This window comes from Schistocerca cancellata, chromosome 3 (genome assembly GCF_023864275.1).
Source record: "Schistocerca cancellata isolate TAMUIC-IGC-003103 chromosome 3, iqSchCanc2.1, whole genome shotgun sequence".
Taxonomy (NCBI): Eukaryota; Metazoa; Arthropoda; class Insecta; order Orthoptera; family Acrididae; genus Schistocerca; species Schistocerca cancellata.
In genome coordinates, this window is record NC_064628.1 from 791,665,277 (window position 1) to 791,683,910 (window position 18,634).

Consider the following 18,634-nt stretch of genomic DNA (forward strand, 5'->3'; position numbering starts at 1 on the left):
TGTCCTCAAAGCCACATATTTCTAAGCGATTTTGAGGTGATGTGAAGAGCGACGCCATTGAATGACTGCAAGTGAATGATCTGAAGTGCTGGATCACGCAGTACCCTATGGTAATCCGATGGAAGGGTATAGGTTTGGCGAATACCTGGAGAACGTTACCTGCCATCAGGTGTAGCGCCAGCAGTGAACTAAACCAAGGTGACAAAAGTCATGGGCTACCTCCTAGTATCCATTTGCCTGGCGTACTGCAGCAATTGAAGTGACATGGACTCAACAAGTCGTTGGAAATCCCCTGCAGAAATACTGAGGCATAGTCGTCAATAATTGCGAAAATGTTACCGGTGCAGGATTTTGTGCATGAAATGACCTCTCATCTACATCTACATCTACCTGATTGCTATTCACAAAAATGTGTCTGTCAGAGGGTTCAATGAACCTCCTTCAAGCTGTCTCTCTATCGTTCCACTCTCAAACGGCACGCTGGAAAAACGAGCACTTAAATTTTTCTGTGCGAGCCCTAATTTCTCTTATTTTAACGCGATGATCATTTCTCCCTATGTAGGTGGGTGCCAACAGAATGTTTTCGTAATCAGAGGAGAAAACTGGCGATTGAAATTTCATGAGAAGATCCCATCGCAACTAAAAACGCCTTTGTTTTAATGATTGCCACTCCAATTCACGTATCATGTCTGTGACATTATCTCCCCTATTTCGCTATAATACAAAACGAGCTGCCCTTCTTTGTACTTTTTCGATGTCATTCGTCAGTCCCACCTGATGCGGATCCCACACCGCACAGCAATACTCCAGAATAGGGCGGACAAGCGTGGTGTGAGCAGTCTTTTTAGTAGACCTGTTGCACTTTCTAAGTGTTCTGCCAATGAATCGCAGTCTTTGGTTTTCTCTGCCCACAATATTATCTATGTGATCGTTCCAATTTATGTTATTTGTAATTGTAATCCCTAAGTATTTAGTTGAATTTACAGCCCTCAGATTTACGTGACTTATCGCGTAATCGAAATTTAGCTGATTTCTTTTAGTACTCATGTGAATAACTTCACACTTTTCCTTATTCAGGGTCAACTGTCACTTTTCGCACCAAACAGATATCATTTTGCAAGTCGTTTTGATCATCTGATGACTTTACTAGAAGGTAAATGACAGCATCATCTGCAAACAATCTAAGACGGTTACTCGGATTGTCTCCTACGTCGTTAATATAGATCAGGAACAATGGAGGGCCTATAATACTTCCTTGGGGAACGCCGGATATTACTTCTGCTTTATTCGATGACTCTCAGTCTATTACTACGAACTGTGACCTTTCTGACAGGAAATCACGAATCCAGACGCACAACTGAGGTGATACTCTGTAGGCACGCAGTTTTGTTAGAAGACGCTTGCGAGGAACGGTGTTGAAAGCCTTCTGGAAATCTAAAAATATGGAATCAATTTGACATCCCGTGTCGATCGCACTTATTACTTCATGAGTATAAGAGATAGTACTCAATGCACAGAAGAGGTTGTGTTACAGTATGGTTGTGTTTGACTTGGTTGGGGTGTGATCCCCTTCTTACGCAGTAAGAAACTACTAGATGCAGAAGAATATTAATACATTTTACAACACTGTGTACTGCTTCCAAAGGAGGAACAGTTCACAGACGATGATTGTATCAGCATGATGCTATACCCTGTCATAAAGCAGCATGTGTGAGGCAATGGTTTGGGGTCAAAAACATTCCTGAAATGGACTGGCCTGCCCAGAGTGTCGAGCTGAACGCAATGGAACATCTTTGGGATGAGTTAGAACCTCGACTTCGGTACAGACTTCAGCATCTGACATCACTACCTTGGTCTCGCGCCTGAGAAAGATTGGTCTGCCGTTTCTCCAAAAGCTGACTGAAAGTGTCCTCAGCAGAGTTCAAGCCACCATAAAGGTTCAGTGTGACACACCCCATATTAGTGTCCACTAATAGGTGCCTGCGTACTTTTGATCAGTTAGTGGCCGGCCGTTGTGGCCGAGCGGTTCTAGGCGCTGCAGTCCGGAACCACGCTGCTGATACGGTCGCAGATTCGAATCCTGTCTCGGGCATGGATGTGTGTTATGTCCATAGGTTAATTAGGTTTAAGTAGTTCTAAGTCTAGGGGACTGATGACCTCAGATGTTAAGTCCCATAGTGCTTAGAGCCATTTGAACCATTTGATCAGATAGTGTATATGTGGTAGTCTGGTGATGAGCCTAGGTTCCAAACTAGTTTTGGAAAAATAAATCATTCCTTCAGAATTAATGTGCCTGGTTGCAGGTTTCTTCCCCATTGTTCTTTCGAATTATCCATTTGAACCTCAGGCTGATATTTGGGTCCAGCGATGGCGTCAGTGTGTGAGACAAATGTGGTAGCAGAGCTCTGGTGCCCGCAGCACTTCTTCGACACGGTTGTGGAGTTCCTGAAGCTGGAGAAGGTGGAGATCGGCGGAATGAAGGGGCGCACGCTGTCGGCCAAGGTGTGCGGCGTGTACCACGAGTTCAGCGAGCTGATGGTGCAGTTCGGCGCCAAGTCGTACGACGCGCTCGATCCGGAGGACGACTCGTTCACGCGCGACTACGCCGGCTTCACCGCCAGGATCTGCGACCTGGACCGCCGGCTCGCCGCCGTCTTCTGCCAGGCCTTCGACGACTGCGCGAACCTCGAGAGCGTCTTCAAGGTGGGCAGTGGCTGTTCCTCTTGCATATCCATGTTGTGCACTGCCAGCTTTCGTTTAGCTCTTCTTGTACGCTATGAGCCAAAACATTATGACCAACTACTTAAAAGCGTGTTGGTCCACCTCTGGAACGCTATTCAGCAGTGATTCGGCATGCCATGTATTCGACCAAGTACTGGATAAGTTTCCAGAGGCTTGTGGCATCAGATGCGTGCTATGGATTCGACGAGTACTTGATAGGTTTCCAGATGTTTGTGACACCAGATACCTACACACAGGTCGCACGCTTCTCGGGCGGTTGCTTTGAGCGTCCGGAGCCCCATAGCGCCTCACTGGGGTTTCATCGGAATCAGATAAGCCGAATTTAATGGCCAAACCATCAAGGAAAATTCACTACTATGCTCGTCACATCATTATACGAGGGCTCTTCAGAAAGTAGGGAACGTTTTGGCATTAAAAAAAACTAAGTAAAAGAAATACATTTTATTATATACACCTGAAAGAGCGACTGACATACTACTTTTCCACGTAGTCACCAAACACATTGAGGCACTTATCATAGCGGTGGACAAGCTTTGAAAGAGCTTCGTCGTAAAATTCTGCGGCCTGAGGCTTCAGCCAGCGAGTCACGCCCGCCTGGAGTTCCGCGTCGTCACCAAAGCGCTGCGTTGCAAGCCAGTTCTTCATCTTGGGAAACAAGTGGAAGTCGCTTCGTGCAAGATCGGGGCTGTAGTGCGGATGAGGGAAAATTTCCCAGTTGAACGAATTAAGTTCTTTGGTGCCGTTCCCCTTGTGAGGTCGCCGGCCGTTGTGGCCGATCGGTTCTAGGCGCTTCAGTCTGGAACCGCGTGACCGCTACGGTCGCAGGTTCGAATCCTGCCTCGGGCATGGATGTGTGTGATCTCCTTAGGTTGGTTAGGTTTAAGTAGTTCTAAGTTCTAGGGGACTGATGACCTCACATGTTAAGTCCCATAGCATTCAGAGCCATTTGAACTTTGTCAGGTTGGACATTGTCGAGCAAAAACAAAATTTTGAACGTCAGCTTTCCTCGGCGTTTGCTTTGAACTGCTAAGGCTGTGCAAAGTTTTACAGTACCGGGCAGAATTTATGGTTGCTCCACGTTCGAGAAAATCAATAAGAAGCACACCTTACCTATCCCAAAACACCGTCGCCATCAACTTCCGTGCTGACAAGGTTTGCCAACATTTTCTTGGTTTATTGGGGGACCTTATGTGCCCACACTCCATGGACATTTTGTCTCGCAACTGGCGTGTTTCACCCAAGTCTCATCACTGGTTACGATTCGATGCAGTAATGAATCACCATGTTTGTGGTAGGCCTCCAGAAATGTCAACGTTGCCCCCATTCGCTGTTCGTTATGGTGCTTTTGGGCACTCATCGAGCACAAAATTTGTGGTAGCCTAGCTTTCGACTGACAATTTCAAACAACAAAGTCCGCGAAACTTGTGGAAAAGAACGTGAAAGCTCGGTTACTGTGAAACGACGGTTTTCGCGAATCGTTTCATTAACTTTAGCGACACGATTGTTAGTCACAATGCTCGGGCGTCCACTCTTCTCTTCATCATGAACGTTGCTTCGGCCATTTTTAAACCGAATGCACCATTTCCGGACGGAACATTCACTCATTACGTTGTTTCCGTGCACTTCGCACAGTTCACGATAAATTTCTATAAGTTTTAGGTTTTTTGCCAACAAAAACCGTATCACAGACCGCACCTCACAACTGGCGGGATTTACGATTGCAGTGCACATTTCAAACTCGAATATCGAAAAAACTAGATGTGCAGAAACATTCCCGCTGTCACAGATGGATGCCGACTGAGCTGCCGCTGACGCTACAGACGGGCTTTTACCTTGGCCCGAGGTATTGGAGTTTAAGCTTTCAACAGCTGTTCCCCCTTTGTTCCTTGCGGGTTGAGTTGATGATGTCTCGCGTTGTGGTTTGTCCTCGCTTGTACTGGCGGTGGGAGTTGACGTTTTGACTCTTCTTTCCGTCGCGCGTGATGTAGTTTAGCACGGTCTCCAACTCCGCTGACAGCTTCCGCTCTCCATCGCGGACCTCCTTCCGTAACCGAGTGACTGCGTCCTCCGGGATGAAGTCCCAGTCGCACGGCGTGAAGACGGGGTTCGTGTTGATGGTTTGCAGGTCCTTTTTTCTGAGGAATTCGAGCACGATTGCTCGATATCCGCCACGTAATTCGAACGGCCTGTGTGGAAGCGTTGGCTTCCGTTTCCCTTCGCCCTGCGCGAAGAGGTAGGGGTGCTTGTGGGCGTTGTAGTGCCCGTACCGCAACATGAAGGCAATCTTCTCCAGTACCTGCGGCATGTTAGTACTGTCTGGAAACGGTATGGTCCAAGAATGGACCACTTCTTTTTTCCCCTGTGGCATGCCGATCTCTTCGTCTTGTTTCCCCTGCAGCTTGATCTTCCCAATGGGAGGTGGGGAAGGAGCAGACGGCACTAGGCCCATGGGCATCTCCCCGGTTGCCGAGCACGCACATAACAAAATATACGCGATCGGCGCTCTCCTAGCAGCGTCAGACGGAAAAGTTCCCTCCTTTCTGAATAGCCCTCCTAGCACGATTCTGGCCTTGTGACATGGACAGTTATCCTGCTGGAAGATGCCATCGCTGATGGGGAAGACAACAAGCATAAGGGGTTACAAGTTGTCCCAAACAATATTCACTGTGAAGTTTGGAAGATAGGAGACGAGGTACTGGCGGAATTAAAGTTGTGAGGACGGGTCGTGAGTCGTGCTTGGGTAGTTCAGATGGTAGAGCACCTGCCCTCGAAAGGCAAAGGTCCAGAGTTAGAGTCTCGGTCCGGCACACAGTTTTAATCTGCCACGAAGTTTCAATGTTCACGTAGTCCACAGCTGTCGAGGGCCTTCGATTGCTACACTACTTGGCATTAAAATTGCTACATCACAAAGATAACGTGCTACAGACTCGAAATTTAACCGACAGGAAGAAGATGCTGTGATATGCAAATGATTAGCTTTTCAGAGCATTCACACAAGGTTGGCGCCGGTGGCGACACCTACAACCTACAACTGACATGAGGAACGTTTCCAACCGATTTCTCATACACAAACAGCACTTGACCGGCGTTGTCTGGTGAAACGTTGTTGTGATGCCTCGTGTAAGGAGGAGAAATGCGTACCTTCACGTTTCCGACTTTAATAAAGGTCGGATTGTAGCCTGTTGCGATTGCGGTTTATCGTCTCGCGACATTGCTGCTCGCGTTGGTCGAGATCCAATGACTGTTAGCAGAATATGGAATCGGTGGGTTCAGGAGGGTAATACGGAACGCCGTGCTGGTCCCAACGGCCTCGTATCACTAGCAGTCGAGATGACAGGCATCTTATCCGCATGGCTGTAACGGATCGTGCAGCGACGTCTCGATCCCCGAGTCAATAGATGGGGACGTTTGCAAGACAACAACCATCTGCACGAACAGTTCGACAACGTTTGCAGCAGCACGGACTATCAGCTCGGAGACCGTGGCTGCGGTTCTCCTTGACACTGCCACACAGACAGGAGCGCCTGCGATGGTGTACTCAACGACGAACCTGGGTGCACGATTGGCAAAACATAATTTTTTCGGATGAATCCAGGTTCTGTGTACAGCATCATGATGGTCGCATCCGTGTTTGGCGACATCGCGGTGAACGCACATTGGAAGCGTGTATTCGTCATCGCCATAGTGATGTATCACCTGGCGTGGTGGTTTGGGGTGCCATTGGTTACACGTCACGGTCACCTCTTGTTCGCACTGACGGCACTTTGAACAGTGGACGCTACATTTCAGATGTGTTACGACCCGTGTCTCTACCCTTCATTCGATCCCTGCGATACCCTACATTTCAGCAGGATAATGCACGACCGCACGTTGCAGGAACTGTACGGGCCTTTCTGCCCTGGCCAGCACATTCTCCAGATCTCTCACCAATTGAAAACGTCTGGTCAATGTTGGCCGAGCAACTGGCTCGTCACAATACGCCAGTCACTACTCTTGATGAACTGTGGTATCGTGCTGAAGCTGCATGGGCAGCTGTACCTGTACACGCCATCCAAGCTCTGTTTGACTGAATGCCCAGGCGTATCAAGGCCGTTATTACGGCCAGAGGTACTGATTTCTCAGGATCTATGCACCAAATTGCGTGAGAATGTAATCACATGTCAGTTGTAGTGCAATATATTTGTCCAATGAATATCCGTTTATCATCTGCATTTCTTCTTGGTGTAGCAATTTTAATGGCAAGTAGTGTACAATAGGTCGCATGGAAGCCCAGGTGAATTTCCTCGTAACATAACACTGCTCCCACCGTTCCCAGCGGCCTGCGTCCGTGGCGCTCTGCATATTTCGAGCAGTCGTTCGCCTGGATGACGGCGTGTCTGGACACGCCCATCGACTTAATTTATGAATAAAACGGCATTCATGCGACCGGGCGACACGACTCCACTGATCCGCGGTCCTTTCTCGATGATCTCGTGCCCACTGTAATCATAACTGACGATGTTGTTGAGTCGCCATAGGAACACGTAAGGGTCCCCTGTTGTGGAACACCATGCTCAACACTGTGCGCTGAACACCTGTGCCTGCGCCAGCACTGTACTCTGTCGTCAGATCTGCCACAAATGAGCCGGCCCGTGTGGCCGTGCGGTTCTAGGCGCTTCATTCTGCAACCGCGTGACCGCTACGGTCGCAGGTTTGAATCCTGCCTCGGGCATGGATGTGTGTGATGTCCTTATGTTAGTTAGGTTTAAGTAGTTCTAAGTTCTAGGGGACTGATGACCATAGATGTTGCCCCATAGCGCTCAGAGCCATTTGACCCATTTTTTGCCACAAATGACCGCCTGCTTTAGTGGGCGGGCAAAGCTCCGATCCCTATGTTCTGTGTTGGGGTATCGACGTCCAACTTCTTGTCGCCTGCTCGTGGTTCCAGCATTCTCCAACCACTTTCCATAGATGCTCACGATAGCGCCACGCGAACAGCCGATCAGCTTCACCGTTTCCGAGATGCTCGCTCCCAGACACTGGGGCACAACAGTCTGGCTTTTGTCAAAGTCGCATAAGACGGCGCTTTTCCGCATTTGCGCCACTTATCCGTCGCTGGAATGATTCCCCATTCGTCTCTGCTCCGCTCATTTACTACTCACATTTACCAGTCGCATCACGTGTGCTAAGCGCCATCAGGCAGCACACATCATCGCCGTGGGCACAGGTCAGAATGTTTTGGCTCATCCGTGTACTCGTCTCTCTCAGGATACATGATAATAAAAAAAAATTTAGTATGAACCAAAACAGGAAAGATATTTCAAGCAAACATGGGCTCTAAACTGCGAACCTTAAGAACCATGAGCACTTGTTCATCTTTACTACCATCAGACACATATCTTCTACTGCCAAGTATTTGATAGTACGAACGACATACAAAATGCAAACAAAAGACAGATCCCTCTGTTATTGTCATTTACATATTTCAAAAACTAATTACATCTTTTACAGGAAAACAAAGTCAGAAAATGACCTGGACCTGAGAATACAAAATAAATTAGTAAGAGAGTAGCTGTCTCAAAATTTTTTGGTGTCCATACACATGAAAATTTAGATTGCACAGCCCACACCCACTATCTCACCAGCAAGTTAAGTTCCGATTGCTTTGCACTACATGTAATTAGTAATGTGTCTGGTAAACAGTGTAGCAATCTGTCTGCTTTGCTTGCATTCACACTGCTGTTTCTTATGGCTTCACTTTCTGGTGTCATAATACAACAAGTCTAAAAACCATCTTCACACTACAAACACGCGTTGTTAGAATAATTACCAACAGTTCAAGAGCAATATCCTCCAATCAGCTATTTCAACAGCTAAATGTTCTACCTTTACTATGCCTCTACGTACAAAAATGTGTCATAAACGTAGAAAGGTGCACTGAAAATTTCAAAACCATCTCAGATCAGCATTCATATAATACAAGAACGTGCAATGAGATCCATGTCAAAAGAGTAAACAACGCTACTACACAGATACAAACAATGTACAAAATTGTATGACAAACTTCCAACACATATAAAAGAAATAAAAAACTGTCTACATTTAAGGAAGCAGTGTTGAGGTTTTTAATGAGCAATAGCTACTACGAACACCTTCAACAACCTAGTAGTAAATAATTATATTCATATACTATAATGACTATGTATGCCATAGTTAATGTCAATAATATTTTCAATCATATGTTTGCTATGATCTGAATTAGTATTTTGAAAAGAAGTGTTACAACTGTTATGTATTTTTATTTAACTCTCAGCTAAGTATTCGATGAAAAATTTCTTTTATGTAGTTAATCAAAGTGGCGTGTGCAATTTTAATTTAAGATTGTTAAGGGTACTGTGCACTCTTGTATTTGTAGGATACTGTACATATATATACTCTGACGAAATCCATTCAATGTAAATTGTCTTTCGATGAATAAACTACTACTCCTGCTACTATATGGATGCATCTTACAGTAAACATCTGCAAGTGTTGTTACTGTAAACTGTGTTCACAGTTCTGCGAAAATGCAGCGCATGAAGTAGTTGTAATGGAACCACCTTGTGTTTTGATAAGTTTGAAAAAAGTTTTTACATCATAATTTAATCTTTGCACTTATCCGCACAATTGAGGCCTATTATTCACACAGGAAATGACCGACATCATTTTCTGTTGTGGTCTAGGCGATGGAAGCAACAGTCGAGCCCGACTATGCTATTTCCCCTTTGAATAATAGGCTTCCTTTCGGCTGGTAAGTGCAGAAATAAAACTGCAATGTAAAAGCATTTGGCGAACTTATGAAACACATATTGTTTCCAATATAACTAATGCATGCATTTCATTTATCCAGAACTGTGAATATGGCTTAAAGTAACAACACTATTACATGTTTACAGGCAGGCTGTATCCATGAACAATAACAAAGGAATGGGTTCTCGGTTGTTTACTGTATTCTGTACGCCGTTCGTGATAGTAAACGCCTCGGAGTAGAAGAAATGTGTTCCACAGTAACGAAGACGAACAAGTGTTCATAGCTCTTAAGGTATACGTTTACTGGATATTATTCTCTTGCTTTGGTCCATACTACCATCTCTCAAAATTTGGAATACTTTTTTTTAATAACCTGTGTAAAAATAATTTTAAAATAATTAAACAGCTGCTGATGTGAGTAAAACTGCAAGTCTTCTGAAATTTTTACATAATCTACATCTACATGGATAATCTGTAAAACACACTTAAGTGCCTGGCAGACGGTTCATCACACCGCCTTCACAATAATTCTCCATTATTCTATTCTCGAAGAGCGCGCCGAAAAAACGAACACCTTTGTGTTTCCATGCGAGCACTGATTTCCCTTATTTTATTATGATGCGTTCCTACCTAAGTACGTCGGCGTCAACAAATATTTTTGCATTCGAAAGAAAAAAGTTGATGATTGAAATTTAATGAAAAGATCCCGCCGCAACGAGAAATTCCTTTGTTTTAATGTTTTCCAGCCCAAATCCTGCATCATGTCCGTGACTCTCTCTCTCCACTATTTCTCGATAATACAAAATGTGTTGCCCTTCTTTGGATTTTTTCGATGTACTCCGTTAATCCTATCTAGTAAGGATCCTACACCGCGCAGCAGTGTTCTAAAAGAGGACGGACAAGCGTAATGTAAGCGGTCTCCTTAGTAGATCTGTTACATTTTCTAAGTAATAAAACGCAGTTTTTGGTTAGCCTTCCCCACAACATTTTCTGTATTTCTTCCAATTTAAGTTGTTCGTAATTGTAATTCCTCGGTATTTAGTTGAATTTATGGCCTTTAGATTCGATTGATTTATCGTGTAACCGAAGTTGAATGGATTCCTTTTAGCACTCATGTGGATGATCTCACACTTTTCATTATTTATGGTCAACTGCCACTTTTCGCATCATTCAGATATATTTTTAAATCGTTTTGCAGTTTGTTTTGATCTTCTGATGGCTTTATTAGTCGATAAACGACAGCGTCATCTGCAAACAACCGAAGACGGCTGTTCAGATTGTCTCCAAAACCGTTTATATAGATAAGAAACAGCAAAGGACCTATAATACTACCTTGGGGAACGCCAGAAATCACTTCTGTTTTACTCGATGACTTTCCGTCAATTACTACGAACTGTGACCTCTCTGACAAGAAATCACAAATCCAGTGACATAACTGAGGCGATATTCCATAAGCACGCAATTTCACTACGAGCCCCTTGTGTGGTACAGTGTCAAAAGCCTTCCGGAAATCCAGAAATACGGAATCGATATGAAATCCCTTAACAGCACTGAACACTTCATGTGAATAAAGGGCTAGTTGTGTTTCACAGGAACGATGTTTTCTAAACACGCACACATCTTGTAGAATGAAGGCTTTCACGACCGGTTGACATGGCTGTTGATATACTTTCCGGGATGTGAGGTCGTGGTCCAAGAACTTTTCTGCTCCTTACGTTTCGCCCAGGACTGCGCTGGACTTCCTCAGAGGCGCTGCTCCGCTGAGTCTTGCCGACTGACTGGTCGGGTGTCTGAGAGCGACTTATATATTGTGAGAAAGGGGGGCGTGGTTCAGGTGACACGTGATGAGCAGTGATTATCCATAGCAAAGATAAGGTTGACTATCGATTACCACCTTGTCAAAGATAAAAATTGTTAGCAGTTTTGTAGAGCCACTGTCCATATATCGCTAAGTTTCATAGCCTCCTCTTTCCTATTAAAATTATCGTTATGTTTATAAATTTCGATAGCTTCTCTATAAAGCCGTGGATAGTAATTTAACGTTGTAGATAAAACTTTGGTATCCGAAAACTTCACTTGGTGGTTGCCTGGTTGAAGAGCATGTTCCGCTACAGCTGACTTTTCTATTTTTCCAAGTCGACAAAGACTTTTATGCTCTTTCAGTCGCGTGTTTACGCTTCTTTTGGTAGTACCAATGTAAACTTTACCACAGGTACATGGAATTTTATACACACCACATGTCGACAGAGGAGGGCGTTTATCCTTCACAGATCGTAGTACTTGACTTATTTTCTTAGTTGGCTTAAAGATCGGTTTTATGTCATGTTTTCGTAAAATCTTACCGATCCGATCTGTTACTTTTTTAATAAAAGGGAGAACTACTGTATTTTTCTGTTGTTGTGGTTCATTCTTATCTTTTGGGTTTCTGTTCCTTGGACGCAAAATTCTATCTATCTCTTTTCTTGAGTAGCCGTTCTTTTCAAAAGCCTGCTTCAGATGTTTCACTTCAGCATCCAAATGTTCAGGTGTACATATCCGTTCCGCTCGATCGACGAGACTTTTTATGACACCTCTTTTTTGTTGAGGATGATGATTAGAATTTTTATGTAAATATCTGTCCGTATGTGTTGCCTTCCGAAAAACTTTGTATTCCAAGCTTCTATCAGGCCGTCTCATAACTAAGACATCCAAGAAAGATATTCTGTTTTCCTTTTCTATTTCCATGGTAAACAAGGTGGTAATCGATAGTCAACCTTATCTTTGCTATGGATAATCACTGCTCATCACGTGTCACCTGAACCACGCCCCCCTTTCTCACAATATATAAGTCGCTCTCAGACACCCGACCAGTCAGTCGGCAAGACTCAGCGGAGCAGCGCCTCTGAGGAAGTCCAGCGCAGTCCTGGACGAAACGTAAGGAGCAGAAAAGTTCTTGGACCACGACCTCACATCCCGGAAAGTATATCAACAGCCACGCACACATCTTACTGTTGGTGAGTAAGCAACTGATACTTAAGCTATATTTGTGGATGCACGGTAGGTGTGCAGTTCGATTCTCGCTTAGACACAAACGTTTGTATCCTTATTTTAGATTCATCCACCTAGCAGCTCGTAAGAAAAACCGATACGTAACATTTGATTTTTCTTAGTTAACAATCCGATTACGTGTTGGGTTGGTACCTCCGTCACAGAACTTCACATCATGCACTTCATCTTTAAATGCATGTACACTTTGTTACTTCAGAATGGAGGTATATCAGACATCTTTCGTGGTTAGCTAACAGGGACGAAAGGGTCTTGATTAGAGTCCCGGTTTATTACAAAAATTGTCGTCTTTTATTTTCACGTTTAGATTTGGTTACTGGTATTGGCAAAAATTTCGGTAATTCCTGACTCTTCATGGCTAGTCATCAATATGATGTGATTAAATTAGATTACATTAGATTAATTCTTGTTCCATAGATCATGAATACGACATTTCGTAATGATGTTGAACGTGTCATTTTGAATGAAAGACTTCTTTACATACCATGATTCAATTTCTTTACAACAATTTTTCACACACTCTCTCTCTCTCTTTATTTTCTCTCTCTCTTCCTCCCCCCCCCCCCTCTCTCTCTCTCTCTCTCTCTCTCTCTCTCTCTCTCTCTCTCTCTCTCTCTCACACACACACACACGCATTCTTTTTTTATTTGTTTGTTGTGCTCGACTATCGGCGAGGCACGAAAACGCCTGTGAATGAGTTTCTTAGTTTTGAGTACACTTACGAAAGAAATATAAAAACAACTATGAGTGATTTATGATGCTTAGTTTGCAGACAATTATGAGTATTTTTAGTAACAACGCTCCAGTCCCTAAACCTAGGTACAGAAATGCGAATCAGTCGCATTACGTATTCCAGGCCGTAGCAGCTGCGACTTGGAGACACCAGCCATGGTCACTTCCCAGCCCGCTGTAGGATCACATCGGTTCGTCTTCTTCCTGCTGTTACTGTAACTGAGATTTGGCAACAAGGCAACGTATGTTTGGCCACTCTGTGATGGACGACTTACTTCCTTGTGGGCACGGAATTAAGCCTCAAAGTTCACTTGATTCTATCTGTCATTTCCATTGAATAACCTCAGTTATTATCACTTGAGGTGTAACAAAAGATTTGTAAACTTACGGTTTTGAGCCCAGGAAAGTCGTTGCAGGTGGAAATCTCAACTAATCTCGTCCTTTAAATAGCGGTCTATCAGTTCTAGGCACTATTGATCTCGTAAGAGGAAGCTAAAACACATACCTCTTCGCCAGCTCTGTGGTAACGTGCTGACCTGTGAACAAGTGTATGTTATGGTTCGCAGTTCCAGTCTCACTAACTTCAACTTTTTTACCCCTTCTGTGAGAGAGCTACAAGCAGTCAGATCAAACATCAATAAGGAAATCGCAAGAAAATACTTTCGGCTCATAGTGCAATAGTGAAAATCTTACAATGCTGCACAACAGGTAACGCCTCTTTCCGCTGCTGACAAGCAAATTTTGGGTTTCTAGAAATACATAACTAGATTTATGAAATGCCACATGTGCATACCTCTTGAGTATGACACAGCATACCAATTAAACACAGACCCAATCGAAATCTAAGTGAGTAGTATTTTACTAATTCGTGTCGATAGAGGCATGCTTGTGTACAGATACTCAGTTTTATTAAAACAGACTTTCGTCGTAAGGTTATCGTGGGTAGTTTGATTTCATTTCTTATAATACAGCGCACAATTTTCGTAAGGTTTCCTTTAGCGTTGTTGAAACAATAGTTAACATGAGAGCGAAATTAATCATCAACGATGTATGCGAATTCTCTGATATCTATAACAGTCTGACGATGCACATGCAGTTTATTAATTACATGCATGTAGAAAACTTGTTCTGAGTTAAAGCTGTCAAACAATGTTTGAAGAAGAATAAAATGCCACTACCACACGGCAGCTAATGTAGAAAATACTTTTCTGACGTATTTTGGTACGATGCGCTCTCTCCATACATAATACAAAAGCTTCGAGATGCATCTGCTGCCTGGCTGTCTATTAAACCTGAAAAGAACAAAATGTCACAGAAGTTAGCCCTTTTTCCACATTTGACTATTTTGGGTTGAGAAGTGAAGGGAATTATGTTCAAAGTTCCATTAGATTGATAACTTCAGCAGACAGAAGAATTGCGTTTTAAAAAAATTTAGCAGTAAATGTATTCGAACTCGCGACATCTTACCTATGGTGCACGACACTTACCATTACGCTACTAGCTGACACACAGTTACAACAGCTCCAGAGCTGAACAACAAATCCTCCAGAACTTCTGCATACCACAGCGCTGCGAGATAATGCAAATGGCCGGGTCTAGACTTCTGAGAGAAACAGTTACAGCTTTTCGTTTGTGTTGCACGACGTTTTTTACAAACAGATAGCGCAATAGAATAGCTCAAGTGGAGAGGAACACTTCCTATTTAAATTTCTGCATCCTACACTGTTGGCAGTTCTGTGTAGGTGGCAGTTACGTGATTTTATTTCGGTGATTACAAAATAGCGTCGAATGTATGCACTGGGTAGCCGAGGCAGCTAGTTCATGGTGATTCGGTCAACCAAGTAAATGAATTTACTGAACATGCTGCAATTTACTACAGGGAGCCTGTGTGTCAGAATTCTCATCCAGTGTGGCCCAACGGCGTTACGATAGCAAACTGATTCCCAGAAAAGCGGGTTTGGTGGTCTGTTGGACTGATGGTAGGTTCTTGTACCTATGGTCTGCGTTCGATTCCCCCTTCCGTCGATGATTTTAGATAGGGAGAGAAAGATTCCATTCTCTTCTGACTACACCAAGTGAAGGAGATATAATGGTCTGAAATTCACATTTTAAGGATGATATTAAAAAAAAGTGGTTCAAATGGCTCTGAGCACTATGGGACTTAACAGCTGTGGTCATCAGTTCCCTAGAACTTAGAAATACTTAAACCTAACTGACCTAACGACATCACACACACCCATGCCCGAGGCAGGATTCGAACCTGCGACCGTAGCAGTCGCGCGGTTTCGGACTGCGCACCTAGAACCGCGAGACCACCGCGGCCGGCAGATGATATTCCTTCTCTGCCAAGTAGACGTTAGGTTGAACCATAATAAAGTCTGAAGTGGCGACATGTAGAAACTCTATCACCAGTAACCTTTCTTATACTAGTTATTTATTTCTAGTGACGAAACAAACGCTATGTAGGGTCACATGACACTTTTCCATCTTTTATCTAAGATTCTGTATGTCGATAAAATTGGTTCTGAACTGAGAATGCAACTGCCGGCCGCGGTGGCCGTGCGGTTCTAGGCGCTCCAGGCCGGAGCCGCGCTGCTGCTACGGTCGCAGGTTCGAATCCTGCCTCGGGCATGGGTGTTTGTGATGTCCTTAGGTTAGTTAGGTTTAAGTATTTCTAAGTTCTAGGGGACTGATGAGCACAGCAGTTGAGTCCCATAGTGCTCAGAGCCATTTGAACCATTTGAGAATGCAACTCAGACCGCCCTTAACGAGGAATTTGATCCATTCGTGGCAATACAGCTCGGCTACAATTTGTTGTTCGTTCAAAACTGAAGATTCCTCAACATCTCCACATATTACGTGTGAATGGGTTCGAATCTTGGCCCGGCACTAAAGATTTCATTATGTATTATCAAGCTCTAGCATAAGAACACCTATCTGCTGGTGGATAATAATTTTGTTTTTTAATGTTTTTTCATTCGTTGTCAACATTAACGATATCTGACGTTTTTGACTCCAGTGGGACACAGAACTATCACTGTAAGTAAGCTCAAGATGTTATTCCGAGTTGCTGGTGGAGAAAAATTCGCTAACTGACGTCTCTTTGTGTGTAGTCAACAACGATATGTGTGGGGCTCTATTCCCAGTGAGCACTGAACTCTTCGTCATATTATTTCTAGTTCAAACATGCTCACATGTCGCTGCTGGTGCAACAAACCCATATTTAACGTTCGTTTTCTCTAGAATATAACAGCGATAGGTACCGGTTTGGAGTCCTGGGAAGGAAAAAATTAATGTTTCGTCTCGTCATTTCAGTTAAAACATCTAGCTACTGCCGAGAAAATCCGATATATCACAGTTGGTTCCACTTTGATATCAATCCGATTAGGTTCTGGTTTCGAATCCCTGTCCAACACAAAGCTTTGCCTCACGGCCTTTCATGTAGGTTACTTGTGAAGTAGCAATATTTAACATCTCTCGTAGTTCGTTAACAGGGACAAGATATGCTGGGGAGGAATTCGCGTCCGTTAAAAATGTTTGCGCTATGTAATTTAAAGTTGATATTTGCTAACTGATACTGTCTAACATCGAGGTATATCACTCTCTGCATGCCTAATTCGAAATGACTGTCAGTTTGCGTCAGTCACGAAGTCTTTGCTTAGTGCGCCCGACCAGGGTTTGAATCCATATGCAGAACGAGACGGTTCGTCGTGTCATTTGAAGTTCATACATATTCTCAACTAGCTGCTCGTGGGTAACTTAAATTTTTAATGTCATTTTGTGTTAAATAATAAGTACTGTATGTTACTTTGAAGAGGAAATCATGAATACGACGAACTTACTACGTGCATTACCCATCTGACGTAATAATGAGAGTGGTAACATTTCGGGTATTTCATTTATTGTAATAAATGTGAGCTTGCAAGCCTTAAGGACAGTCTTATCTGTGATAAGGTGTTGCCTGATATTTGTAGCATCGTGGTATTACTTTACATCTTGAGTTACTGCGATACAGAGCAGTGTTTTCTAGTGGTGACATGTTGGAACCATTTTCAATAGTCAAACGACTGTACCAAGGAACGATTAGAGGACCTACTAGACAGCCGCGTTATGCCAGTTGCATGCGAATCAGGCGAAATGCAGTTCAGGTCGTTCGGATACTTTTGAGCACGACTGTACATGACCACAGTGAGCAACAGCGCTTCCCCTTTTGTAATAATTAATGCAGTACACTTCCATAAAAATAATTTTTCCCGATTCTTCGCACTATTCAACCACATTGCCACAAAACTTTAGTAGAAGCATAAACACATCCCGTATAACTCGATTTACAAACCGATACGCCATTGTCTCGCTGCTTACTCAGGTCCCGACACACGGTGACTGCCTCGCTTCCGTGCTGGCGACAACGAGCAACTGCGCCGACAGGACTCACGTCAGATTACAGGCGCCGGCGAACTACTTTGTTGTTCAAATACTGCGTCAGGTGGGATGACAGCATCAACAGATCAACAGGTCGTCAATTTGGCCAATGTCATTTGGTAATGGAGGGAAGTGTGGGGTGTAAACATTGCAGAGAAAGACCCAGGCTTGATGAAAATGAGTGGCCGAGCGGTTCTAGACACTACAGTCTGGAACCGCGCGACCGCTACCGCCGCAGGTTTCCATCCTGCCTCGGGCATGGATGTGTGTGATGTCCTTAGGTTAGTTAGGTTCAAGTAGTTCTAAGTTCTAGGGGACTGATGACCTCAGTAGTTAAGTCCCATAGTGCTCAGAGCCATTTTTAATGAAAATGAGCATGTATAATGACCGTATGTTGCAGCAGTATTGCAGAGATGAAGAAGGCTGATAGGACAGACCGCATAGAGAACTGCCTCAAATCAATATTTGGACCGAAGAACACAGCAAGAATAATACAAGAGTTGGAACTTTAATAGCGGCAACTATTTATTTACAGCTCGTACAAAATAGATACATTTCAAAGTTTTACTGACCTTCAAAGTAGTGACCAGCATTGTGTATATTCCGTTGGCAGCGATGTGGAAGTCGTGGATACTCTTAGCAGTGCCAGTTGTGTTGACAGTTCGAGCGGCGTGGTCTATTGCCCGACGAATTTGTAGCAGTTCTGAAGCGAATGCCGTGAAGTGTTTCCTTCAGCTTAGAAATCGAGTTGACGTCACGAGGGCCTAAGTCAGGGCAGTGCAGTAGGTGGTATAGCCCTTAGCAATCCCATCAGTCGAACAAATCAGTAACAGCTTGCACTGTACGTGCTTGAGCATTGTCCCGCAAAATGATGGTCAGGTCCTGCAGAAAGTGTCATCACTTCTATCTCTAAGCTGGTCTTAGG

General features: G+C 43.9%; 1 protein-coding gene across 1 annotated transcript in view; it reads left to right on the top strand.

Annotated features, from left to right (window-relative positions):
* LOC126176568 (dynein beta chain, ciliary) overlaps positions 1–18,634 on the top strand; it is a 790,269-nt gene that overhangs the window by 124,469 nt on the left and 647,166 nt on the right. The window contains exon 10 of the mRNA XM_049923728.1: positions 2,419–2,703. Coding sequence (XP_049779685.1) covers positions 2,419–2,703 — 285 coding nt within the window. The remainder of the gene's footprint in view (positions 1–2,418; positions 2,704–18,634) is intronic.